The sequence below is a fragment of the Euleptes europaea genome, chromosome 1 (genome assembly GCF_029931775.1).
Source record: "Euleptes europaea isolate rEulEur1 chromosome 1, rEulEur1.hap1, whole genome shotgun sequence".
NCBI lineage: Eukaryota > Metazoa > Chordata > Lepidosauria > Squamata > Sphaerodactylidae > Euleptes > Euleptes europaea.
Genome location: NC_079312.1, coordinates 4,589,715 through 4,616,210, shown reverse-complemented (window position 1 = coordinate 4,616,210; position 26,496 = coordinate 4,589,715). Strand labels below are relative to the sequence as shown.

Genomic DNA, 26,496 nt, shown 5'->3' with positions numbered 1-26,496 from the left:
TGAGGTTTGAACTCCCCCTCCCCCAAGATCCTGGAAAATAAAGGAACACAAACAACTGTGCGTGTGGTGGTCTGGCCACCCGGACAGCATGTCGGATACTATCAATCAATTGATTCCTGGGGCAGGGATATGCCAAACGGAACTCTTGGAACATTTATTGAATGCTGAACTGATGTGCATCATTGCTTTAGGAATGGGTAATGTTTTTGTAACATGCTACACTTTTGCCAAACTCTTGAACCTAAACTGGTTGAAAAGGGCTGGTGGTGACTACCGCTGAGCTCAGGGGATTCCTGGGGTCAGCGTTTTGTTTAAAAGTGTCTCTTTGGCCACCTTAAGAGAGAAACTGGGAGGCTCCTGCATTTTCCTCTACAAGGCGGGTGGCTCACATGCGGCGTGAGGGTGCTGCGTGGACGGCAGCCTGTTGAGTCTGTAGGCGAAGGTGATTCCCGTGATGATGTTGGAGGGGAGCATAGCTCACAGCGTGGCATAGCTGGAGGGAAGCAGAGCGTTCGGACCACAGTGCAGGCTTTGTGGTGCCAGCACTCCACGTGCCACTGGCCCTGCCTTGTTGCCCGCTGGAGGCTTATCTGTAAGAACGTCACACAAAACTAATTTTTATATGATCTTAAAGGTAAACCACAGAATATTTTCGAAGGCTTTCACGGTCAGAGTTCATTGGTTCTTGTAGGTTATCCGGGCTGTGTGACCGTAGTCTTGGTATTTTCTTTCCTGACGTTTCGCCAGCAGCTGTGGCAGGCATCTTCAGAGGAATCAACATACCACACCCTCATTAGCACATTATTTTTGATACTTTTTGCAGGACAATGATTCAGCTCAACCCCCCCTTTCTGACTATATATTACTCTTCCTACACACTTGACACTGAGAGACACTGTCCTTCAGTGTTACTCCTCTGAAGATGCCTGCCACAGCTGCTGGCGAAACGTCAGGAAAGAAAATACCAAGACCACGGTCACACAGCCCGGATAACCTACAAGAACCAGTAAACCACAGAATTGCTTCTCCAGTCCTATTGGAAAAGAAATGTATACAGAATTTCACATAGCTGTGAGTGTTCATGAAATACAGCATGATGCAGCCATCCAACTAGGATACTGTTGGCTTAATAAAAAAATAAATGCAATCTTGCACTGTATTACTATTATTGACAGTGTTTATATTTCACTTTTCTAACTGCTCCCTGTCACTAAGGGGCTCACAATGTAAAAAGAAGCAAAAGAACACCAGCAGACAGCCACCAGAAAAGACACTGCTGGGGTGCAGAGGACCAGTTACTCTCCCTATGCTCAATAAAAGAGGAACACCCACTTACCCAGCATGTGATTAACCTGTGGAACTCCTTGCCAGATGATGTGGTGATGGCGTCTACCCTAGAAGCCTTTAAGAGGGGATTGGACTTATTTCTGGAGGAAAAGTCCACCACGGGTTACTAGCCCTGATGGGTATGTGCTACCTCATTATAGATGTGGGCCACTGTGAGATACAGGAGCTGGACTCGATTGTTCAAAAGCATGCCAAGTGGAAACTTTTACCTTTTTCCATAAAAAGTTGTTTGTATCATTGAAAGCTCTGTTATTGTGTTTTTCTTTTAAGACAAAAGATATTAATGTATGAGTTGTTTTTTTCTAAACTAAAAACTCAGTATTCAGGTTAAATTGCCGAATTGGCACTTGGCGATAAATAAGTGGGTTTTGGGTTGCAGTTTGGGCACTTGGTCTCTAAAAGGTTCGCCATCACCGGTGTAGGTTCTTTACAATTATACTCCTTTTTATTCTATTTTGTATCTAATAAAATTACAACTTATAATAACTTTCTCTTGCTTTTGGGGCACCCCTACAAAGATATACCCTGGTGTTTATAGACTATAATCTCCTGTATTATTCCTTTCTGGAACCCTCTTAAAGCTAATTTCCCCATTTCTGGGTCCAGTCTGGGGTAACACTCAAAATTTGCTCTTTTAAAGTCCAACCTTCATGTCTGACTACGTACAGGTTTTCCTTTCCCCAAGACTAAATTCCAAGAGTACGTAGTCACTACTACCCAGGGTGCCTACTACTTTAACCTCATCGACCAGTTCTTCCCTGTTGGTGAGAATCAAGTCTAAGATAGCAGACCCCCTTGTTTCCCTGGAATAGGAAGTTGTCATCAAGACAAATCACGAATTTATTGGATCTTGCATTTTTAGCAGTGTTGGACTTCCAACAGATATCCGGGTAATTAAAATCTCCCATGACCACCATGTCCTGTCTCTTTGAAAACGTTGTGATCTGGTCTAGGAGCATCCCATCCAAGTCCTCTGTCTGGTTTGGTGGTCAATAGCAGGCCCCCACCATAATATCACGATTATTTCTTATTCCTTTTATGTTTACCCATAGAGTCTCAACTGCACTACCATGCTCAGATTTCTCCGACAGTTGTCAAATATATCATAGAGTTGGAAGGGGCCATACAGGCCATCTAGTCCAACCCCCTGCTCAGTGCAGGATCAACCTAGAGCATCCCTGATAGTGTTTGTCTAGCATCTGCTTAAAGACATGCAAGGAGGGGGAGCTCACCACTTCCCTAGGTAGCTGATTCCATTGTTGAACAACTCTTAACTGTAAAAAAAAAAATTCCTAATATCCAGCAGGTACCTTTCCGCCCTCAATTTAAACCCATTATTACAAGTCCTACCCTCTGCTGCCAACAAGAACATCTCCCTGCCCTCTTCTAAGTAAAAGCCCTTCAGATACTTAAAGAGAGCAATCCTGTCCTCCCTCAACCTCCTCCAGTCTAAACGTTCCCAACTCCCTCAGCCTTTCTCGTAGGACTTGGTCTCCAGGCCCCTGATCATCCTCGTCGCTCTCCTCTGCTCCAACTCGATTCTGTCCACATCTTTTTTGAAGTGAGGCCTCCAGAACTGCATACAATACTCCAGGTGCGGTCGGACCAATACAATGTACAGCAGAACTATGACATCTTGTGATTTGGATGTTATGCCTCTGTTGATGCAACCTAATATTGCATTAGCCTTTTTTGTCACTGCATCACAGTGGCTGCTCATTAGGGCTGTTGAAAAAAAAATTGGGTAAAATTCGGATTCGGCAAAATTTGGCCCGTTTGTATTCGGGAAATGCCGAAGTCTGAACTCCCCCGCTTCGGGTCCGTGAAATTCGGCGCGAATGCAAAGTTTGGGAAAAAATTCAGCCGAATAAAACCATTTATAACACATTCGCACCCTTCCGCAGCTCTGGGGAGCATTTTTTGAGGTGGACGTTCAAAACTTTCAGCATAGCTTGAGGTGGCCCTTCCTGAAAGAACCCCCAACTTTGGTGACGATGGGGGCCAGGGGGTGAGATATGGAGCACAGAAGGGGTCCCCCCACCTATATGCCCATTGCAAAGAATAGAAATAGACCATCTGGGACTCTGAGTTTGCAAAACCAATGCATGCAGCAACACTCGACCACAGGGGTCTGCACTTTTGCAATTTGCAAACTGCAGGCTGGGCAGAAGCGCTCAAGAGATGCATTGCATTGCATGGTAAAAAGGCAGCTCAGCGAGCTGGAGGTCATTCATCACCACACCACCCAACTCTTACAAAAAGTCACAGAAGGAGGGGAAAGACAGAGCTCCCTCACCTTCCTTTTCTCTTTTTGTGTTCTTCTGTGTATTCTATTTTTGACTTTCAAAGGTGGTGATGCCCATTGGCTGGTGGCAAACCCCGGGTGCAAAAATTACAGAGAAGGATCAGGAGGGTAGTTCCGTGAATGGCATGCCATCATGATCACACGACCACCATAAAGGCAGACGCCTTTGACTTTTTCAGATCCTTCGCAAGCAGAGGCGGAAAGGAGCCAAATGTCAGTTAACACGACGGGGTGCGCAAGCGTTAGAGTAGTCCTGGTTTGGACTACTCACCCGCTGACGGCTGAGCCTTTCACCTCAAGCAGCGAGGGTTTCTGAAACACCCGCCGTAAGATCACAGGGATCCCCCTTCCCCTAAGGACGAACATGCCGTTGGAAAGCCAACTCTCTCGATCGAAAACCAATTACTGTCTCTTTTAACAGCAAACACCTTTGTTTGACACCTGCCAAAAACGCCTGGAGGTCAGGAACCCATCATACCCCGGGGCCAGAAATTTGCATAAGCCAAACCCTCTGGGGCAGACTGGGGTCTGCTCTGAGTCTGCTCTGGCCTATGTCTCCTCTTCCCCCCCTCCCCATGGAATAAACCAAGTGGAAGTGTATTGAAGATTTTACCTTTTTAGTCTGTCTTTTACAAGTACAGGGGACTGGGGAGGTCTCCTCCCGAGGAGGCGATTTCACCCTGACCTTTTAGAATCGCCCCATTAGGAAGAGACCTCAGGGTTTTGGTTCAGTGGCGTGAGCCGAGCCCACTCCTCAGGCAAACCAGTCCAAAGGAAGGAGGCACAACAAGTTCCCTCTTTTGTTCAGTTCTGTGTATTCTATCTTTGACTTTCCAAGGTGGGGCTGCCTATCGGCTTGTGGCAAACCCCGGGTGCAAAAATTAGAGGGAGGGACTAGTAGGATAGTTCCGCAGGTGGCATATCATCACAACCACCGTAAAGGTGGACTCCTGCCTTTCCGACTGAGGGCCGCCATGGTGGCTCGAGTGATAGTGGAGTAGCTGGAGCGAGGGGTGCAAGCACTCGAGCTGTCCAGGTTTTGGACAGCCTACCCACTGGGTGAAGAAGCTCTCCACCCCAAGTGATAGGGGCTTCCGAACCATGTACTTTAAGATCACAGGGATCCCCCTCCCCCTAAAAACAAACATACCCTTGGAAAGCCAACCTTCTATTTCAGTCTAAAAAACCGGTACTATCTCTTTAACTGAAAGCACCTTCGCTTGACACCTGTCAAAACGCCGGGAACCGGGTCAGCTCTGTTCTAGGCATATGTCCCCTCTCGCCTTCTCCCCATGGAATGTACCAAGTAATGACTGTAGGAAATGTCGCCTCCCGTTTTCTTTTTTTTTGGATTCTATCTTTTAAAAGTATAGTGGAAGTCTCCCCCGAGGAGGCGATTCTACCCTGACCTTCCAGAACCGCCCCGTTAGGAAGAGACCTCATGGTTTTATCTTTATGGCAAGCCTGTCCAAAACCTGAGCAGCCCCAGTGCAAGTCAAAGAAGCCCACTTGGGCTTATTTTGATTAGGGTCTGCATGTACCAGTGGTTGTGAGGACATGCCACCGGGAAGATTAGCTTAGAGCTAATGGAATGCGCCCCGACCCAACTTGGTCTTGCAGCTCTACTTTCTAGTGGTGGTGCCTAACCAAGCATTTCTCCAAGTATTTTTCTGGTGTGCATCACGATGTGGAACAAAGAATGGCCTTACCAGTGCCAAGCTCAGACATTTTATTTAAGAGTTTTTATTCTTAAAAGTATGAATGTATGCACCCAGGATGCCTAGCGCTGTATGGAAATGTCTCCCCCTCTCCCGCGGACCAGCCTAACCCGTGCTAGCCCCGGTGGAGGCCAGCTATGCAGATACAGTCAAAAAACAAAATTAATTAGTACCTCCCCCATACTTGAAAAGTCCGAGAAGCCATTTGCATACAACAACCAATCCGAGTCTAATGCATTTGCATATGGAAGCCAACCCCCCAGGCGAACGGGGTGGAACAGAAATGTGTTTTTAAATATTGTGCCTGTAAGGTGTAAGGAATGTATCCCTCATTAATCCCAGGACGGCTGTCTAATGAGGGATACATTCCTTACACCTTTTGGTTGTTTTTGTCTACGGATCAACTCGAAGCTTGAAAAAATCTGTGAAATGGGAACACCACTGGGAACCCATTGCGTTTAATACTATTTTCTGGACTGTAGACTTACCTTTTTGGATGCTTTGTATTTATTGCCTTATACTGTGAGCAGTTTGTGCCTTACCTGTATTGGGACCTTGTCCTTGTTGCTCTGTTGTGGGGTTCTTTCCCCTTTTGCCCTTTGTGGGCTTGACTTTTGAATATATCTTTGTTAGCAACCTTGTGCTTTATTATTGTACTTTTATTGCTTTGAGTTCCAACCACCTGGAGGTTGGCAACCCCAGGAGAGACCACACAGAGAAGGCCTGCAGGGCGCCCCCGCTCCCCCCTCCCAGGCGGGAGGGCAGCCAGCGGTGGGCCCGAGCAAACGAGGCACCAGGGGGGCGCAGCCTGCAGTCGATCGGCAAGGGAGGAAGGAAAACAGAAAGAGGAAAAGGGAGGGAGGGAGGGAGAAAGAGAAAGGGAAAAAGAAATGGAAAGAGGGGGAGAAAGAAAGAAAAGGACGGAGGGAGAAAAAGAAAGACAGAAAAAGAGGGAGAAAGAGGGAGAGAAAGAAGAGTGACAGAAAAAGAGAAAAGCCTTCCCCCCCACACACACCCGCACACGCCGGCCCCGTGCAACCGGGCCCCAGCCTACCCCGCACACACACACACCTGATGGCGCACGGAGCCCCGTGCAACCAGGCCCCAGTCTCCATGCCCTCCCCCCCAGAGTCCACAAAAGCCCCCCCCCAAAGCCCGATCGGCTCCCACACGCATGCTCTACCGCTGGGAGCCACCAGCCTCTTCCCCCCTCCCTCTCGCCGCTCAACAGCCAACAGGCAGTGAGAGGGGCTTACAATGTGCCACGGCGTTCCTGCATGCCATGGCTGTAGGGGGCAGCCTTGGGAGAAGCATCCCTCCCCATCCCCTCTCGCCGACCAACAGCCGACAGTCGGCGAGAAGAAGTCCAAAGGGTGCCGCAGCCCCCCTGTAAGCCACGGCTCTAGGAACACCCTCGGGGAGGGCCTCCCTGCCCCCCCCTCTGCGGCAGGGCCCCAGAGCTCCCGAGGGCCACAAAAAATGTCCTCGGGGGCCGCATACAGCCCTCGGGCTGGAGGTTCCCCACCCCTGGCATAGAAGATGGCCTATTGCAAGGAGAGCATGAACATAAACGCAAAGGAGATAATATCTTTACTATTGTGTGAGGTTTGTACCTGGTAATGACCTGGTGGGGAGTCACGAAGGACTTCAAGAACTGTGATTCGCCCAAGGTCACTCAGAGGACTTCATGCGTAGGAGTGGGGAGACAAACCCGGTTCACCAGATCAGAGTCCTCCACTCATATGGAGGAGTGGGGAATCAAACCCGGTTCACCAGATCAGAGTCCACCACCCTTAACCACTACACCACGCTGGCTCTCCTGTATAGGCTAATGAGGTCTGAACTTGCTGAGACTTAGACGGGAAAAGATCTTGGGGTCATAGTAGATAGGTCAATGAAAGTGTCAACCTAGTGTGCTGCAGCAGTGAAAAAGACAAACTGTATTGTCACGGTCTCTGACATAATTATGGTATTTTGTGTACATGTGCAGAATTAATTCCATGTAGAGCTTGAACACAGCATATAAAACTGAACATAAACTACAGAGGTTTGTGTAATGAAAAGACTGGCATCAGCTTATAAAATGCAAATGTCTTTAAAATAAGCTGACTGAATCCTTTCAGGAAATAATTATTTTACCCTGGTCTTACCCTTAAAGGGAAAAAAACAGAATTACCGTTTACCATCTATTAGAAAGATGTATCTGGAATTTCCCTTCCTGACTCAGCTACCAGCTGTCAGCTGTTTATATCTTAAGAGCAGAAAAACCCTGCTATCTTATAGCCTCATATCTTAAGAGCAGAAAAATCTTTACTTTTTGTAAATCTTGCTGAAGACTATATTTTCTATTAACCAGATGGTTGCATGTTGCAATGTAAACAATAATTGTGTTTTATGATTTATATAGTTATATATTGTGTTAATAGATTTCTAAATGGTCTCATTTAATGCGTATTGTACTAATGATGAGAATGGTATGAAAATTGAGTATATAATGTGATCATGAAACTCAGAAATGATTGTTTATACTTTAAGCAAAATAGACTGAAAGGAAAGGAAGCCCATATATGGTCATGGGGAACTGAACAGCTGCAACTAAGACATTACTGCATTGCTCATGTTATCTGAAAGAGGGAATAAAAGGTATCCCTCTTGATGGATAAAAATGTTGTCTGTAAGTGGGAATAAAAATCCCACTTCACTCTTAATAATTCTAAAACAGTATAAATACAGCCACAGTAAGCCTAGAGAATCAGAACCTTCCTTTTTTAAAATTATTTTTATTATTTTCTACAATTCAACAAAAATAAACATATCTCAACAATATATTCAGTTGTAACTACTTGTAACAAAAAAAGCTCATTGCTATTACTGAGAATATGTTATCTATAGTATTCAATGCTATCTGTTATATATGACTTCCCCGCATCTTCTTCAATCACTAACTCTACTGGTTAACACTTTTGCATTTCAAATTAATTTCTAATCCTTATTTTCTCTCATACAGACTTACTTTAAGCTATCTATACTACTTCTATAAGCAGTTTCAAGTCCTACATAGTTATAATATTATCATCATTGTCTCTCTATAATATTCTATTATTCTATAACGAAGGGATTAGATCAATACATAAACAAATTTTCCCATTTAGAAATTCATCAAAGTAAATCCACCGTGCCTCCCTTACACCCCCATCATCTTAGCCATTATCTTGTTTTGGGAGGGGATCTGCCAGTCCTCCTTTATTTCCCAATCCCCACCCCCCGTTTTTCAGTATAGTAGCTGCAATTCTGGCCTCTGAAAATGTAAATGAAGATCCCAGTGATTGTATCCATTGGCTTCTTGTTAAAACTTCCAGCAGTTTCTTGGTAAAATCCTTCGTCATGTCTCCCTCCATCGCTGGCTGCCAGAAAGTGTTTTCTTGGGATAATAATGTTCCTCCTGTCAGCAGTAACTCAGACAAGTAGATTGTATAGGTATTGAATTCTCTCATGTTGCTCTCTCTCATTGCCAGCTGGTCATTTGCAGCTACCTCTTTAAGAATAAATTGTTCTAATTCATTGTCATTTTTTCCAGATTTTATCACCATTTCCACATAGTATTCAATCGTCATCTCCTTAATAGAATCTTTTTTTTCCATTGACATAATTGTTGTCGTATCTTGGGTCTTCATATCGTGGATCTCCTCAATTATTATGTCCAGTTTTTCATTAATTGATTTAAATAGGATATTCATCACCTCAGCTAGTTGAAATACTTGATGTGAGAGCGCTTGTTGTTTTTCAAAGACTAAATCTTGTTGCACTGCAAACATGTCCATTTGTTTGAGTAACATCTCTTCCATCCTCTTGTTTGACATATCTGCTTGTATTCTTATATAGAAGCAGGCTTTGTAATTTTCAAGATATCCTCAATTACGCTTCAAAGCGGCACAGATAAAGAAAAGAAAGTAGACAGGAAACTGCAGTATCATAGACCCTGCGTCGTCTCCTCTCGGTGGTTAAGTGGTAGGAACGATTTGATGGTTACACCGGGGAGATTCACTTCAAGTCTTCCAATCTGCCCTGTCTTTTCGATGGTAACAAAGCCTTCTTATTATCTTCCGGTCTTAAGTGGCTGGACTGATTGAATCAGAGAGGACTGGAAGTGGGGGAGGGAAGGTTTTCGTCTCCCTCCCTCCCCTCAAAGCATTTAATTGGTAGTTGTAAAGTCATTCAAAAGTCCCTTTTATTGCGTCTACTCACTGATCAAGTTGATAAGGTCTTAGTCGGTTCATTTAATGGCATTTGTTTATTTAAAAAGTCTCGTTATGCTGGGCAGGGAGTCGCCGGTTTTCCTAGGTGTTTTTATCGTCATTCAGGTCTTCTCAATCAAGATAAAGGCAAAAAGTGTCTTTTTACTCACTCTGACTTCCAAAGGTGAGGCTTCTTGTTCTTTTCATAGATTCTTTGATGTTAATGTGTAGAGGAGGTCAAAGCCTAAATCCAAAGAGTCGTCCGTGGCAATGGTAGCCCCTATGTGCCGGCGGGGTCAGCTTCCAAATCTTTGAGAGGCTTAATAAAAGCTCTCTCAGAGAATATGGGAGTCCAAACCGCTCTTGAAGGCTGCAGGGGAATTTCCTGCTTCCCGATCCACTGTTTAGGACCGAGTTGGGGTGCTTTTTGCACTCCAAATCTAAACGACTCTTGGTGTCTCCTGGGAGCCCCCAGGAAACAATGGCGCTCGGACCAAACGCTGTACAGGAAGTGAGAATCAGAACCTTCCAAAGGCTCTCAAGAAGAGGCTGACTGGTATGTATGGCTTAAATACATTACTCTAGACTTTGTGAATTAGATACTTTGAACTGAATCAGAATAATTTGACTGTTATATTTTAGAAATTGGATTTTGAAACTGAATAGTATGTAAGACTTGCTTGCTTTTATCTCATACATTGTACCTACATACATTGTACTTTGACAAGAGTTTTTATAGAAGTGTTAAAGACTTGATAATCTGCATTTATACATATTGTACTAGAAATATGCCAAAAAAAGACTTGCTTTTTAAAAGTAAGTAAAGTTGTTGAGTCCTGCTTACTCGATGACTGGCTGAATAACTTCACTTCTCAGTAAGTGATACATTCTAAGAGCCTGTCATCTGAACAGCACGACCCGCTTCAGTATGTTGGGGGTTATTACGAAAGGGATTGAAAATAAAGTGGCCACTATTATAATACAGTTCAGGCCATTGCAGAGCTGGAAAAAGAACAGAAGAGGGCAACCAAGATGATTAGGAGACTGGAGAGGAGCACCTTCCCTGGGAAGAAAAGGCTGAAGAGTCTGGGGCTTCTCAGTTTACAATACAGACCACTAAGGGGAGGCATGATAGATGTTTATAAAATTATACATGAGGTGGAGTTGACAAATTTACCCTCTCCCCCAAAAGACCAGAAATTGAAGGCATCCAATGAAGTTGATGGGCAGAAATTAAAGATGGAGAAAAGGAAATACTTCTTGATACAGCAAGTGATTACAATGTGGCATTTGCTGCCAGGCAATGTAGTGTTGACCCCAGGAATAGACAGCTTTCATATGGGATTAGATAGATTCGTGGATTGTTCTATTACTGAAGGAGAAAAAAAAAGAGGTGGGTTAGCTTTACCAAATCTCAAACTCTTCTCATCAAGCAGCATCATTGGTGGCCTTAACAGATTGGATACTTCACCCAGATGACAAGAAAATAAGACTTGAAAAAGCGGGTCTTGATCGAGGGTTTCACTTTCTTGTATAGATTAAAAATAGAACAACGAATGTGGAAATGAAAACTTCTGACACTAACATCAGAGAACATCTGTTAAAGGCATGGAACTTACTAAAAAAAAATTGTCAGTCCTTCTACCCCCAAAATGTCACCAATGGAAGTGTAACAAGATTTAACAACTAGGAAAAGCAATGATTTTCTCACCTATCAGGATCTCGTCTCAATAGAACAATATCAAAACATTACAGGAACTTCCAAACGGGAATCAGGAGATCTCTTGGTTTACTTAGTATAGATTAATTCATAGCTTGAAGACAGACTTTTATAAAAAAGGAATAATGAGAAAACTGACGACCTTTGAACAAATAATAACTAAGACACAAGAACACTTGCTCTCTAAAATATATCAATTTTTATTATCAATTGAACAACTTCAGAACAAGTTAAGGTGTATATGATTAAATGGATGCAAAATCTTGGTGAAATGATCCGTATGGAAACTTGGGAAACACTGTGGACTACAGGTATTAAATTTTCCTACTCTCAAGCGGTCAGAGAAAATTGGTACAAAATGTTCTACAGATGGTATCTTTCACCAAAAGACCTCCAAAAGATGCTTAAAACAAATGAACTGAACTGTTGGAAATGTTCATAGACGGAAGGGACTTTCTTTCACCAATAGTGGACTTGTAAAAAAAGTCAGCAATTCTGGAAGATGATTCATCAAACAATTCAAGGTATTCTTCAAGTACATTTTAAATTAAATCCCAAATACATGTTACTGGGGGTGATTCTTTCACAAGTAAGTCCAATGCAAAGATAATTTTTCCAATACGCAGCCACAGCAGCAAGAATTCTGTATGCTTCATACTGGAAAAGCTCCAAGATTCCACCAAAGAAAGAATGGATCCATAATTTATTTCACTTTGCCACAATGTCAAAACTAACCTGTTTAATAAAAAAGCAGCCATTAGATGATTTTGGACTTAAATAGCAACCTTTCTATGACAATTGTATGAGCCAGCAACCTCTTGTCCTGGTTTGGAATGCTGATGACAGCCCTTCCAGACTCCCCCTGGGCAAGGTACAGTCCGTTTGACTACAAGGTTGAAGGCTCTTCTTTGTCCAAACCTTATTTCATCGGCCTTTGGTTCTCCCCCGGGGTACTTCGAACCCACAACATGCACGGCTCCTCTCATTAATTTTATAAAACAAGGTTTATTTTCAAGAAGATAAAAGCAACATTCTCCATTCAAAACAAGCAAAAGAAAATAATTCCACTAACTAGTAAAGGCTGTCGAAAGAGAAAAAAAATTTTTTTTTCCAAGCCGAGGCAAATGCCTTAAAAAACCTCCCCCCACCAATCAAGGTTAAACACTTAATCACCCTCTGGCGAGTAACATTATTAAAGTCATATACCTGTTACTTCCATACACCCCCCCTCCCACGCAGAAAGCAGTTATCTACCAGGTATCTACTTTCCTGCGATAAAAACAACAGCTATATAACATTTAGGGAGCTTTCTGTAATCATAACTTCTGAGATGTGAAGTAACAGGGTTGAATCAATGGTGATCCTACGGGAATGAATACAAAGATACAGTTCACAAAAATTCATCACAAAATAACAGTATGAATAAACTTTACGAATCAATATAACACCTCGACAGAGAATCTGCCAAAATATTATCTTGCCCTCAAATTGAGTAACTTCAAAAGATAGATCTTGCAGGGACAAAGCCCATCTCAGAATTCTAGAGTTTGTCTCCTTCATCCTATGAATAAATGTTATCGGGGTATGGTCTGTCTCAAGGTAGAAATGTGTCCCTCTTAGATAGGTTTTCAACTTATTCAATCCCCAGACCACCCCCAAAGCCTATTGCTCTATAACACTGTACTTCTGCTCCCTAGGAAGCAGTTTGCGGCTCAAATGTACGTCGCACCGACAACATGCACAGCTCCTCTCGTTAATTTTATAAAACAAGGTTTATTTTCAAGAAGATAAAAGCAACGTTCTCCATTCAAAACAAGCAAAAGAAAATAATTTCACTAACTAGTAAAGGCTGTCGAACGAGAAAAAAAAAAGATTTTTTTTCCAAGCCGAGGCAAATGCCTTAAAAAACCTCCCCCACCAATCAAGGTTAAACATTTAATTACCCTCTGGCGAGTAACATTCTTAAAGTCATATACCTGTTACACATAATGGACATAACTACTGAATATAGATTACTGAATTAGATTACTAGAATGCTAAATAGGGATTAGATATATTCCGGAATTTATTATTAAAGTAGTAAAATTATTTCAAAATGGGTTTATCAATCGATTACTAGACGAAGCATTATATATTTTAATGTTATATTTTAACAGAATGTTATATTTTAACAGAATTGATATTAAAATATGTAAGAAATGTATTTACCAAACATGGCACAGAAACTTATCTGTTCACGCCTTTTCCCCTCCCTATACCTTTTTAATTTTTGTACCCTAAAAAACCCAACATTATTAATAACAACAACAATAAAGGTTTTCAGGGAATGGCATGTATGTGAGGAAACATGAACTTGCGGGCACTTACATAAAGTGGGGTCTGCTATCTTGGACTTGATTCTCACCAACAGGGATGAACTGGTTGATGACCTTAAAGAAATAGGCACCCTTGGTAGTAGTGACCATGTAATCTTGGAATTTACAATCTTGGGGAAAGGAAAAATTGTACGAAGTTAGACATATCGGTCAGACGGTAGAAAAGCAAATTTTAACAAATCTAAACTTATGCTGCGTAGAATCCCATGGTCAGAAATACTTATGGAGAAGTGAGTTCAAGAGGGGTGGAAGTTTCTTAAAACCCAAACACTGAAGGCACAATCACAAACTATTCCTTTGAGAAGGGAAAATGGATAGCGAGAGATGCTAAACACAACAAAAAAGGGTTCTTTTCCTATGATCAGAGTAAGAATCAGAACAAGGACATGATAAGCCCATTGCGGGAACCGAAAATTAAAGTGTAACAGGAGAGGAAGAGAGGGCAAAATTGCTCAGTTCCTACTTTTCATCAGTCTTCTCTTGCAAGGGAAAAAGGGTCAACATGGCATAAACAGGACACATGATGAGAGGAGTTACAGTCTAGGATTGGCATAGGGGTAGTGCATAAAAACCTAGTTTATTTAAATGAAGTCCTCAGGGCCATATGAATTGCGTTCCAGCATCCCAGAAGGCGTTTCTGGGGTGGGGCGGGGAGAGGAGCTGTCGTTAGGCAGCCTCCTGTCCCCTTTCACCCCGGGTACCCCAGTGGCAAGAAGAGCAAGGCTGCACCTGCTTTGAGCATTCAAAAAACTCCCCTTTAAATACAGCAACTGGTTTAAAATGGTGGAATTTATATTTTTGCTTAGTATTATTTTTAACACTAATAGAAAATATCCTAGTAGTAAATAGAGCAGAGATTCAAATAATTATGCTTCAGGGGGTTGTTTTACCTTGCTTATGTTTGTTTTTTTCTCTTTATAAATTTTTGCATCCTATATTTAAACAACCAATATATTTTTTAAAAAAAAGGTTTCTTCCCTGTATCGGTTATTTGACGCTCTTGACAAGTGCCTCTGCGACGAAATCTCTTTTCACACTATGAGCATTCAAAACTTTTCTGTCCTGTGTGTTGTTAGATGCCTTTGAAGGTGGCTACTCTGACTGAACCTCTTTCCACACTCTGAGCATTCAAACGGTTTCTCCCCTGTGTGGGTTCTTTGATGATTTTCAAGATTGCCACTCTGACTGAATCTCTTTCCACACTCTGAGCATTCAAAACGTTTCTCTCCTGTGTGTGTTCTTAGATGCCTTTGAAGGTTGCTACTGTGATTGAATCTCCTTCCACACTCTGAGCATTCAAATGGTTTCTCCCCTGTGTGGGTTCTTTGATGCTCTTGAAGAGTGCCACTGCTATTGAATCTCTTTCCACACTCGGAGCATTCAAAAGGTTTTTCCCCTGAATGGGTTCTGACATGGCTTTGAAGTTTGCTACTGAAACTGAATTTCTTTCCACACACTGAGCATTCAAATGGTTTCTCCCCAGTGTGGGTTTTGAAATGCAGTCGAAGACTGCCACGCAGACTGAATCTCTTCCTACACTCGGAGCATTCAAAAGGTTTCTCCCCAGTGTGGGTTCTTTGATGCTCTTGAAGATCGAATGTGCGATTGAATCTCTTTCCACACTCCGAGCATTCAAAAGGTTTCTCCCCTGTGTGGGTTTTGAAATGCATTCGAAGACTGCCACTCAGACTGAATCTCTTCCCACACTCCGAGCATTCAAAAGGTTTCTCCCCAGTGTGGGTTCTTTGATGCTCTTGAAGATCGAAAGTGCGATTGAATCTCCTTCCGCACTCCGAGCATTCAAAAGGTTTCTCCTCTGTGTGGTTTCTTTGATGCTGTTGAAGAGTGACAGTGTATCTGAATCTCTTTCCACACGCCGAGCATTCGAAAGGTTTCTCCCCAGTGTGGGTTCTTTCATGCTGTAGAAGAGCGCCACTGTGACTGAATCTCTTTCCACACTCCGAGCATTCAAAAGGTTTCTCCCCTGTGTGGGTTTTTTGATGCTCGTGAAGGTTGCCTCTGCGACTGAATTGCTTTCTACACTCTGAGCATTCAAAAGGTTTCTCCTCTTTGTGGGTTGTTTGATGTATATGAAGATGGCTACTCTGACTGAACCTCTTTCCACACTCTGAGCATTCAAAAGGTTTCTCCCCTGTGTGGATTCTGAAATGTCTTTGAAGTTGGTCACTGAAACTGAATCTCTTTCCACACTCTGAGCATTCAAAAGGTTTCTCCCCTGTGTGGGTTCTTAGATGCCTTTGAAGACTGCCACTCGCACTGAATCTCTTTCCACACTCTGAGCATTTAAAAGGTTTCTCTCCTGTGTGGGTTCTTTGATGCCTTTGAAGAGTGTCACTTAGACTGAATCTCTTTCCACACTCTGAGCATTCAAAAGGTTTCTCTCCTGTGTGGGTTCTTTGATGCATTTGAAGATTGCCACTGCTAGTAAATCTCTTTCCACACTCTGAACATTCAAAAGGTTTCTCTCCTGTGTGGGTTCTTAGATGTATTTGAAGATTGCCACTGCTAGTAAATCTCTTTCCACACTCTGAACATTCAAAAGGTTTCTCTACTGTGTGTGTTTTTAGATGCCTGTTTAGATGGCCAGTTTGATTGAATCACTTTCCACACTCTGAGCATTCAAATTGTTTCTTCACTTTATCTGGCAGTAGCTGATGCACTTCCTCATCACCCTCATTCCACTGATCATCCCCTGCTGGAACGAAAAGAGAGATCCTGTTAGCGCCCACACAAATTTCTTATCTTCCCATGTAGTCTTGTGGCGCAACTTCTTGGCTATATCCGACTATATAAATTCAAACAAATAATTGTGCCAGATTTCTACAGTCCATTTGCTTTTGTCCTTCCATCCCAGAGCAATAACTGCTTTGCTTGCTAATATCATACCCTTAAATGTGGCTTGATCCCCCTTGTTTACTGCCAGGTTTCCTGTTATACTCATTAACATTAGATTAAAATCTATAGTTAAGGGTACTTTACATATTCTCCTTATAATTTGTAGTTTTTTTGTCCAAAAATCCCTAACCTCTGGGCATTCCCACCACATGTGGGAGAACCATCCTTTAGATTGTCTACAATGCCAGCACATGGGGCTCAATCCCGGAATCACGTTAGCTAATTGCGCTGGTGTTTTATACCATTTTGTAAAAAAATTATGTTCCAACTCATTACATTTAATCACTTTAATTTCCTCTAATCCTGTCATAATTTTACCTACTGTCTTTTCTGATATCTGACCTTCCTTATTCCAACTTTTTTGTAAATATGATATTGTCTTATCTTTGTTTGATATCATTTTCCTATGAATTTTTCCTGCTAATCCTTATTTTGATTTTTGCATTTCTTTGTATATTTCTTCCATTGGTTCCTCTATCCATATTTTCCCTTTTTCATTAATCTTTTTAACCATTTTCTAGAGACCTGTTATTTTTAACCAGTATTGCTTACCTATCTCTTCTACTATCTCCTGTACAGGTTTTAGGGTTCCTCCTCTGTACATATCTCCCAATCTATAGTATCCTTTTGACCTTAGGATTTCCCACCATTTACTTTCCCTCGTCTCACGATACATGGTCTCTAGCAGTGCCCATCTTGAGGTCCTCCCTAGCCATAAAGGCTGCCATTTACTCCACACTTCTAGTGCTGAGCGTCTGGACCCTGTGGTTGATTTTAAATCTTTATTTATAACTTTGGAGAAGATACCAAATCTTCCTATGTCACTCGTTTTCCTGCTGAAGTATGACAGCAGTTAATTTTAAACAGTTTATTCTCTTCCTGGGATGGGCCCCCATCCTGGCCTCCCAGGCCTGCAGCCCCCAGCCCCACTCACCTTCCCAGGGAGGAAAGTAGCCTCTGGGAGCATCGGCCGGATGAGCATAACGGCCGGCCAGCCAGCAACAGCCTCTCCTCTTACCCCAAGAGCAGTCAAGAGAGGGAAGATGTCAGCTGAGCTCACTGCTGCAGCGGCAGCCCAAGCTCCGATCCAGGGCCCAGCCGTAGCAAGGATGCGTTATAGATCATAAAGAGGGTTTCTCTCCTGAGGGAATTTCTCTTAGAAATAACACTCAGGTTCTTACTGAAGGTTTTCCAAAGACCACACTTTCATTTTCATTTTCCCTGGCGTGGTTTCTCTGGTTAGCACAAAGGCCTTTGTTCCTTCTTGTTTTGGTTGACCTTTCTTCTTGACTGGGATTTCATGAAAGTCTCTACCTTGGGACATAATGGGCTTATCCCTCCTCTTGTCTGCATGGCTTCCTTCCTGCCTCTGTGGTGCATCTCCATCCCCAAACTTTCTTTGGGAGTCATCATTGTTGGCTTTTCCCAAAGACAACCCCTGGAATCCCCCAGCCCTCTCCTCCATATATGCTGCTGGAATAAAGATGTCCAGTCAGCACTTAACAAGAAGCCGAGCCACCCAACAGGCACTGCTCATTAAAGGGTGTGCATTTCCTGTATCAGACCTTCATTCACCTCTCCCAAAAATTTCCACTAGTCAAACCTTATCCCCAGCTAGGTCCCCCAAGAGAGTAGCTTTTATATTCTGCCTACCCCTCCACTCCCCATACTCCCCACATGTACTTTTCCCTCATAAAGTGACAAAGAATCATTCCCCCACTGTTCATGTTTGACTTGTCATGAAGCTCTTCTGATTCTCTTCTGTTGATGATTATATAGAAGAGGTTTTTATACCGTGCTTTTAACATACTAGTCTCACACAATGGCTTACAAATCACATTCCTTCCCCTCCCCCACAACCTTGTCCTCTCCAGGTCTAACAGCTTGTCTCCTACTTGCCTCAAACTGACCTAGCTATGGTGATCCACAGCTAGACTACTGTAATTCGCTCTATGTAATTCATAGAGATTACTCTAAGACATCCTACCTTCACTGCAGACACACAGTATTTTGTTCCTGAGGAAATTGTGAATTTCCTGCATTGTGCAGGGGGTTGGACTAGATGACCCTGGTGGTCCCTTCCAACTCTATGATTCTATGATTCAGACGGTAAGGCTGAGCACTTAGCCAATGTGAAAGCCCTCCTATAGCTGTTTATTTCTAGCAAATAAAGGCTCCTGGTGCAAGAGTGATAGGATGACAAAAATGTCAGTGATCTCGAAAGGTCCTCTTGGCATCCAGTATTTTTAACTCTTTGCTTTATAGTTTGCCTCGCTTGTTTCCAGCCCAGCGGTAGAAGTCCTAGAGGGGAAAAGCCCAGGCTATTTAATTTGCCTTCTATGGCAGTGATCCATTTTGACCTGAAGATGTTTCTCAAAATCAGTGGAAGGAGACCCCTAGGGAGAAAATTAATTTTTAACCATAGGTAAAGAGAAGTCAAACAGTCCCTCACCTCGACCTTCATCATGCCAGTTTCTAGACAAACCACAGAATTTGGCATGAATTATGGAGGACCACTCTAAGAAACTTAGATTGCACCCACTTGATGGAGGTAAAGAATGAAGGTGAACGGCCATGATTCACTTCATACAGCATCTGCACTAGTGTTTTTGCCTGAAAGAGCTTAAGGGTGGCTGGCACATGTGCCCCTTTGTCCGGAGACAACTAATTACAGAGGGGGCAGATCTCTCACCGAGATTAGCAATATAGGTGTTGTGGGCAGACGTAGTGCTGGTTTGGAGAGAGTGGACGGGGAGCAGCTTTTCTCTTTCTCTCTCAAAATACTAGAACGCGGGGTCATCTGCTTAAGCTGGAGGGTGAGATTCAAAACTGATAAAAGGAAGTATTTCTTCACACAACGCATAGTTAAATTGGGGAACTCCCTGCCCCAGGATGTGGTGATGGCTGCCAACATGGAAGGCTTTAAGAGGGGAGTGGACATGTTCATGGAGGAGAGGGGTATTCATGGCTACTAGTTAAAATGGATACTAGTCATGATGCATACCTATACTCTCCAGGATCAGAGGAGCATGCCTATTATATTAGGTGCTGTGGAACACAGGCAGGATGGTGCTGCTGCAGTTGTCTTGTTTGGGTGCTTCCTAGAGGCACCTGGTTGGCAAACAGACTGCTGGACTTGATGGGCCTTGGTCTGATCTGTGCCATTTAATTATGATGATCTTCAACTCAGCGGTATTTAAACTGTTTTAATATCCTTGATGTTGGATTGTATTTTAATGAATTTAAACTTGACGTTAACTGCCCTGATCCTAGCTTTGCCTGGGGAGGAAAGGATATAAAAAAAACCTTATTAATATTATTATTATACTTGCCCCTGGACCAGCCAGGCTGTTTGGGTCCCTCTGTCTGGCCATGCTGAATATTGCTTTCGCTGCCACCCCACCATCTCGAGGCTCCCAAAAGGAAGCAAGAAACAAATGTATGGCAGTTCAAATTTTGTCACTGAATTTTGATTCCCACATTAGCCCAGAGGCACAATTGTATTGGCAGCAATTTGCTCCTCTGGCACCTATGAAAGTTCCTTACTGTCAGCCAGGGCATCCATTCAGTCCCCGGATAAGCAAGCTCCATTCTCTACCCCCCCACCCCGTGCTCTTTCTTTCTCTTGCTCAGCATTAGCCTTTCAATAGAAATCCGCTGTGAGCTAGCTGGAGCTGCAGGACTATGCCTGGGAGCCCAAGAGATCGCCCGGTCGTCTATTAGTCAATTTCACCAGTATGTCTCTTAATGGGCAATCACCAGCAAATACTTCCTTATTGTAAACTTGTATCTTTTCTCATTCAGGACAGCTCTGCCGCATCTCATCCTTTTGTTGGTTCTTGTAGGTTATCCGGGCTGTGTAACCGTGGTCTTGGAATTTTCTCTCCTGACGTTTCATCCTTTTGTGTTCTGCCATTATGTGTCATCAATTCTATTGTATGTTCCCTATAAAGACGACCAGTATTTCCCCCATCTGTATTCTGACCTTAAATTTGTATGGACCTACTGAACTCGTTTTGCTTTCTTAATAAAACTTTTAACTCACTGCACCGTCTGGAGTGAAGTTTACTATTACTGATATGCAACGAGGTACTGAAATCTTGACAGTAGGTCAGAATCACAGTTTTCCTTAGCCTTCCTTTTTATTTTTATTTTAGTTGATTTGTGTGTGTGTGTGTTTAGTGAATAGTTAGTATTAATATGTCTGCACGATCCTCAAATCCGCTCTCCGCGGGAGAGGACCTCCGTCAGACCGTCATTGATATTGATGTTGGCCTGGAAGAAGCGACCCCGGAGCAGCAGGGATGCCGATGTGGACCTCCTTACCCATGCAAGCCACGCAGCGACGGAGAATCGGGGCCTGCGAACGGCAGTGTCGGAACCTTGGGGCAGGTTGTACCGAGGACTGCTAACCGATTGGTACAACCAGGGGGAACAGCGGAGCCGGGAGGTCGTTCCTAGGGAATGGTTGGAAGGACCCTCGATCACCCACGCTCCAGTCACCCCAGCCCCCATTGCCATGGAGGAAACCATCCTGCTACATGGACAGAACCAGGTGCTGGTTCAACAGAACTGGGACCTACAGGCACAGATGAGCATTCTGCAGAAGGACTTGGCTGCAGTTTTGGGGGCAATGAGGGCTCTCAGACAGCCCTCCAAGCAACCCCGAGCCAGCTCGCTGCCCGCTGCTGAACCACCTGTCTGTGGAGAGGTGCCCTTACCCAGGAGCCCTACTGCCAGGGATCTGAATGTGTCCTTTGACGGATCCAGCGTGCAGTTACCCCATTTCCTATTCCAAGTCTCCAGGTTCATGAAGGACCAAGGGGAGACTTTTTCCTCGAATGAAGCCCGGGTCAGGTACGTGATCAGCCTACTCGAGAAAGAGGTAATGGAATGGGCAGTGACGGCAGCAGAGACTATGCTCAGGGTCTTGAGGTCCCTGGATGAGTTTTTGTCAGCTCTGCGACGCCGTTTTGAAGACCCTCATAGGGGAGAGAAGGCCAAGATTGCCATGCGGCATTTGAAACAGGGTGCCCGCTCCATAATTGAGTACGCCCAGGACTTTCAATCCCTGTCCTGTAAGATAAGGGTACGGAGTGAGGCCACCAAGGTTCAGCAGTTTTGTGAAGGACTGCGTTGGGAAGTGCTGGACGGCTGCCTGATCCTGTGAGACCCAGAGTCGGTAGAGGAATGGATTAAACTGGTGGCCTTGGTGGAAACTCGTAAGCAGACCCTCCAGTTCTCCAAGGATCACCCATCAAAGGAGCCCCCCGAGGGTCCCGCCAAAGAGGGCAATGCAGCGGAACCGCGGCGAGACGGAAGGAACCCAGGGGGCTTCAGCCTGGAAAAGGCGTGCCGTTTCAAGGAAGGAGCATGTCTCCAGTGCGGGAGGATGGGCCATTTCGCGGCGAGATGCACCAGCTCATCGGCGGAGTTGTCAGGCAACTGAGCGCCCCGGGAGCGGGAAACCACCCCAACTGGGATCCTGGATCGGAGAAGAGCAGAGGGGACAGCCAGCCGACGTGGAGCGGCGGCGCTGCAAGTGGAACCGGCATCTGGTCCGTACAGCCTTAGCCCTCAAAGCCTCTCCAGAGACCCCTCGCTGGCAAAAAACGAGGACAGCCTTCTGTGAACGAGTCGGCACGGAGTGCACCCTCGGAAGATTCCAAACTGGCTCCGAGTAGGATGAGTGACCAGGGGGAAACTTTACTGCTGCCTGTTGTGTTGCGGAACCCTCGGGGAGGGGAACCTATTACTGTTGTTGCTATCGTGGACTCCGGGTCCTCCCGGACCTTAACAGATCAGGCTGTGGTGGAACGCCTGAAGGTCGGAACTCTAGAACTGGACCAGCCCTTGCATTTCCATCAGATGGATGAGAGTGATCTACCCAGCCATGCTGAATATTGCCTTCGCTGTCACCCCAGCATCTTGAGGCTCCCAAAAGGGATCAAGTAACAGGGCAGGCCTCAAAACAACATATTTATGTTTAAGATTTTGATTCACACATCAGCACAATGGCACAATCCCAATGACAGCAATTTGCACCTTTGGCACCTTACCCAGAGAGGCCACACTCCTGTAGTTCTCCAGCATGACTTCCTTGTAGAGAGCTCTTTGGTCCGGATCCAGCAGGGCCCACTCTACCTCAGTGATATGCACTGATACCTCCTCAAAAGAAACTGGAGACTGAAAGAAAAAGCAGATTCCCTCGTCAGAGAAAATGCAAGGCAAATCTCTGGGGGGGGGCACTATGGAAGGGGGCAGGATGAAGAATTCAGCATGTGTAAAAGGAGTGGCATTCACAGCCTCTTGCTTGGGCCCCTTAACAACTGCAGGAGAAAAGCCCCCCGGAGAAAGGGGTACCTTGGCCGGGTTCCCCAGCTCATCTTGTCTACCTGGACTGGAGGAGAAGCAGCTGTCTCCACACCTCTGCAAAGAGAATGGATCAGCACTGTATCTTCACTGCCTGCAAGGGAGAAAAAAGTGGAAGAAAGGGTATTAGGCTTGACTTCTTGTTTTGTTTTCTTGTGTGAAGCATGTTTTATGCCACCCCATTCCAAAGGTGTGAAACCTTGCCCTATGTACACTCAAAAAAATTGGTAACACTTTGTAGTAAATTGTGGGAGAGGCGGAAGAGAAGCACAAGGAAACAATGAGACTCTCGGGAGCTCAAAAAGCTGCTGACACATTTCAGACTTCTGTGAGACTTGAAACCTGTCCTGTGAATGGTGGAGATCAAAAACATGGCAGCATCTCTGCAGGATCAGAGTTGAGAAATAAAAAGACTCATTTAGGAATTGGAAGGAAGGCCTTATAACCAAAAAGGAATATAAACACATAACTAGTGTCGAAGGCTTTCACGGTCAGAGTTCATAACCTACAGAGTTCTTGTAGGTTATCCGGGCTGTGTGACCGTGGTCTTGGTATTTTCTTTCCTGACGTTTCGCCAGCAGCTGTGGTAGGCATCTTCAGAGGAGTAACACTGAAGGACAGTGTCGAAACATCAGGAAAGAAAATACCAAGACCACGGTCACACAGCCCGGATAACCTAGAAGAATCAACATAACTAGAGCTTGTACGGAGAGTGTTAGGAAAGCTAAAATTCAGAATCAGCTTAGGCTAGCAAGAGATGCTAAACACAACAAAAAGGGGTTCTTTTCCTATATACAGAGTAAGAGTAAGAACAAGGACAAGATAAGCCCACTGCAGGGATGAAAAAGTGAAATTTTAACAGGAAATGAAGAGAGGACAGAACTGCTCAATTCCTACTTTTCCTCAGTCTTTTCTTGCGAGGGAAGCGGTACTCAACATGGCAGTAAATAGAACCCATGATGAAGGAAGGGATTTGCAGTCTAGGATTGGCATTGGGTTAGTGCACAAACACCTAGTTTCTTTAAATGAAACAAAGTCCTCAGGGCCAGATGAACTGCATCCAAAGGTACTCAAAAAACTTGCTGATATAATTTCTGAGCCTCTCTCCACTATTTTTCAAAAGTCTTGGAAAACAGGTGAGGTGCCAGAAGACTTCTATACAAGGAAAGGTTTTTGAACAAATCATCAGTCAGTCCGTGAGCATTTAGAAAGAATGGATCTGATTTCTAAGAGCCAAAACAAGTTTCTCAAAACAAGTCATGCTAGACTAATCTTATCTCCTTTTTTTGAGAAAGTTACTACCTTGCTGCATCAGGGGGATGCTGTAGACATAATTTATAATTTCACTAAGGCGTTTGATAAGGTTCAGTAAGGCATTTGATAACGTTCCACATAATATTCTTGTTGACAAATTGGGGAAATGTGGTTTAGATCCTATTACTGTTAGGTGGATCTGTGACTGGTTGACAGATCGCACCCAAAGAGTGGTTGTTAATGGTTCCTCTTCCACTTGGAGAGGAGTGACTAGTGGAGTGCCTCAGGGATCTGTCCTGGGCTCTGTGTTGTTCAACATCTTTATAAATGATTTGGATGAAGGAATAGAGGGGATACTTATTAAATTTATTTATTAAATGGGGGGTAGCAAACATGGCAGAAGACAGAGCCAGGATACAGGATGATCTTGACAGGCTGGAGAATTGGGCTAAAATCAATAAAGTGAACACATGAAGCTGCCTTATACTAAATCAGACCCTTCCCCTCCACGTGGTCTACCTGTCTATACATATTATCTGACAACTCCTCGTCTTTGTAGAGCTTTTTGCTTGGCTAGATTGAATGCTAATCCTTCTATGGTAATGCAGGGCAGAATTCTGAATATACCATACTCAGACAGGATCTGCCTTTGCTCTTCTGGCTCTATTGACTCATTAGCTCATGCCCTTTTGGAATGCCACATTTACGAGGAACTTCGATTGCACTATATTTCCCCCCTTTTAACATACAAATCCAATGCCTCTGTGACTGACATAATGCCTTTTTTACTAAGCAATAGGGACCCCAAGGCTACATTGTCAGTGGCAAGATTTGTTTCAGTCCTTATATCCCTCCAACACTAGTTATATGCTGCTCAAGATCAATTGATCAAGGAGCTTCTAAGGGATAAAGGAAAGGAAATCAGACCCTTGGTCCATCAAAGTCAGTATTGTCTACTCAGACCGGCAGTGGCTCTCCAGGGTCTCAGGCAGATATCTTCAACAAAGATAAATGTAAAGTTCTGCATCTAGGTAGGAAAAAGCAAAGGCATAATTATAGGATGGGGGAGACTTGTCTTAGCAGTAGGGTGTGTAAAAGGATCTTGGGATCTTAGTAGACCAAACACTGAACAGAAGTCAGCAGTGTGATGCAGTAGCTAAAAAGGCAAATGTGATCTTGGGCTGCATCAACAGGAATATAGTGACCAGATCACGTGAAGTGATGGTATCGCTTTACATTGCTCTGGTTAGACCTCACCTATTGTGTTCAGTTTTGGGCACCACAATTTAAGGATGTAGACAAGCTGGAACGTGTCCAGAAAAGGGCAACAAAGATGGGGAGGGGTCTGGAGTTCGTCCTATGAGGAAAGGTTGAAGGAGCTGGGTATGTTTAACCTGAAGAGAAGAAGACTGAGAGGGGATATGATAACCATCTTCAAGTACTTGAAGGGCTGTCATGTAGAGGATGGTGCCGAGTTGTTTTCTGTTGCCCCAGAAAGTTGAACCAGAACCAACGGGTTGAAATTAAATCAAAAGAGTTTTAATCTTGACATTAGGAAGAATTTTCTAACAGTTAGAGCGGTTCCTCAGTGGAACAAACTTCCTCGAGAGGTGGTAAGTGCTCCTTCCCTGGAGGTTTTAAAGAAGAGGTTAGATGGCCATCTGTCAGCAATGCTGATTCTATGATCTTAAGTAGATTATGAGAGGGAGGGCATCTTGGCCATATTCTGGGAATGAAGCAGGCGGGAGGTAGTTGTGAATTTCCTGCATTGTGTAGGGGGTTGGACTAGATGACCCTGGTGGTGCTTTCAAACTCAATGATTCTATTCTTTGATTCACCAGGTGCCCCAATCCCATCCAGGCACAATGAGTCCTTACTGCGTGAGAGGGCATCTTTGGCACACGCCGGGTCCCAGGTCCGCTGCCCTTCCTCCAACCGAGTACTTTCTGTTTCACAAAACTTAGCTTCCATCTTCATGGATGGACCGCACCTCTGAAACAGCAGTGAGGGAGATAGGTAAGAGATGGAAGGGAAGACACCAAGGAATGGATACAGCCCCACTCCCAGACTGTGCTCCTTTCTATCAGCAGATAGGGTTTTCCTCCAATCCTGGGGCATTATCTGGAGGGATAAGAAATTCCCTAGAAGCAGTGGCTACTGAGGCAGGATGTTAAATCTCCCATTTGGAAGATTAACATTTGGACAAATATCAGGCAGGGAACCTTTAGGGTAAGGTCAAATATTGTTGCTTGAA

The 26,496-nt window shown here is 44.1% G+C and overlaps 1 protein-coding gene across 1 annotated transcript; it reads right to left on the bottom strand.

The window, feature by feature from the left end:
- Positions 1-14,746: 14,746 nt before the first annotated feature.
- Positions 14,747-26,219, bottom strand: LOC130493488 (oocyte zinc finger protein XlCOF6-like). The gene is made up of 5 exons (XM_056867238.1): positions 26,120-26,219; positions 23,012-23,082; positions 22,662-22,802; positions 20,466-20,502; positions 14,747-16,305 (listed from the first exon to the last, which is right to left on the bottom strand). The coding sequence occupies exons 1-5, from the start codon at positions 26,217-26,219 to the stop codon at positions 14,747-14,749; spliced, it is 1,908 nt and encodes a 635-aa protein (XP_056723216.1).
- Positions 26,220-26,496: the final 277 nt, after the last annotated feature.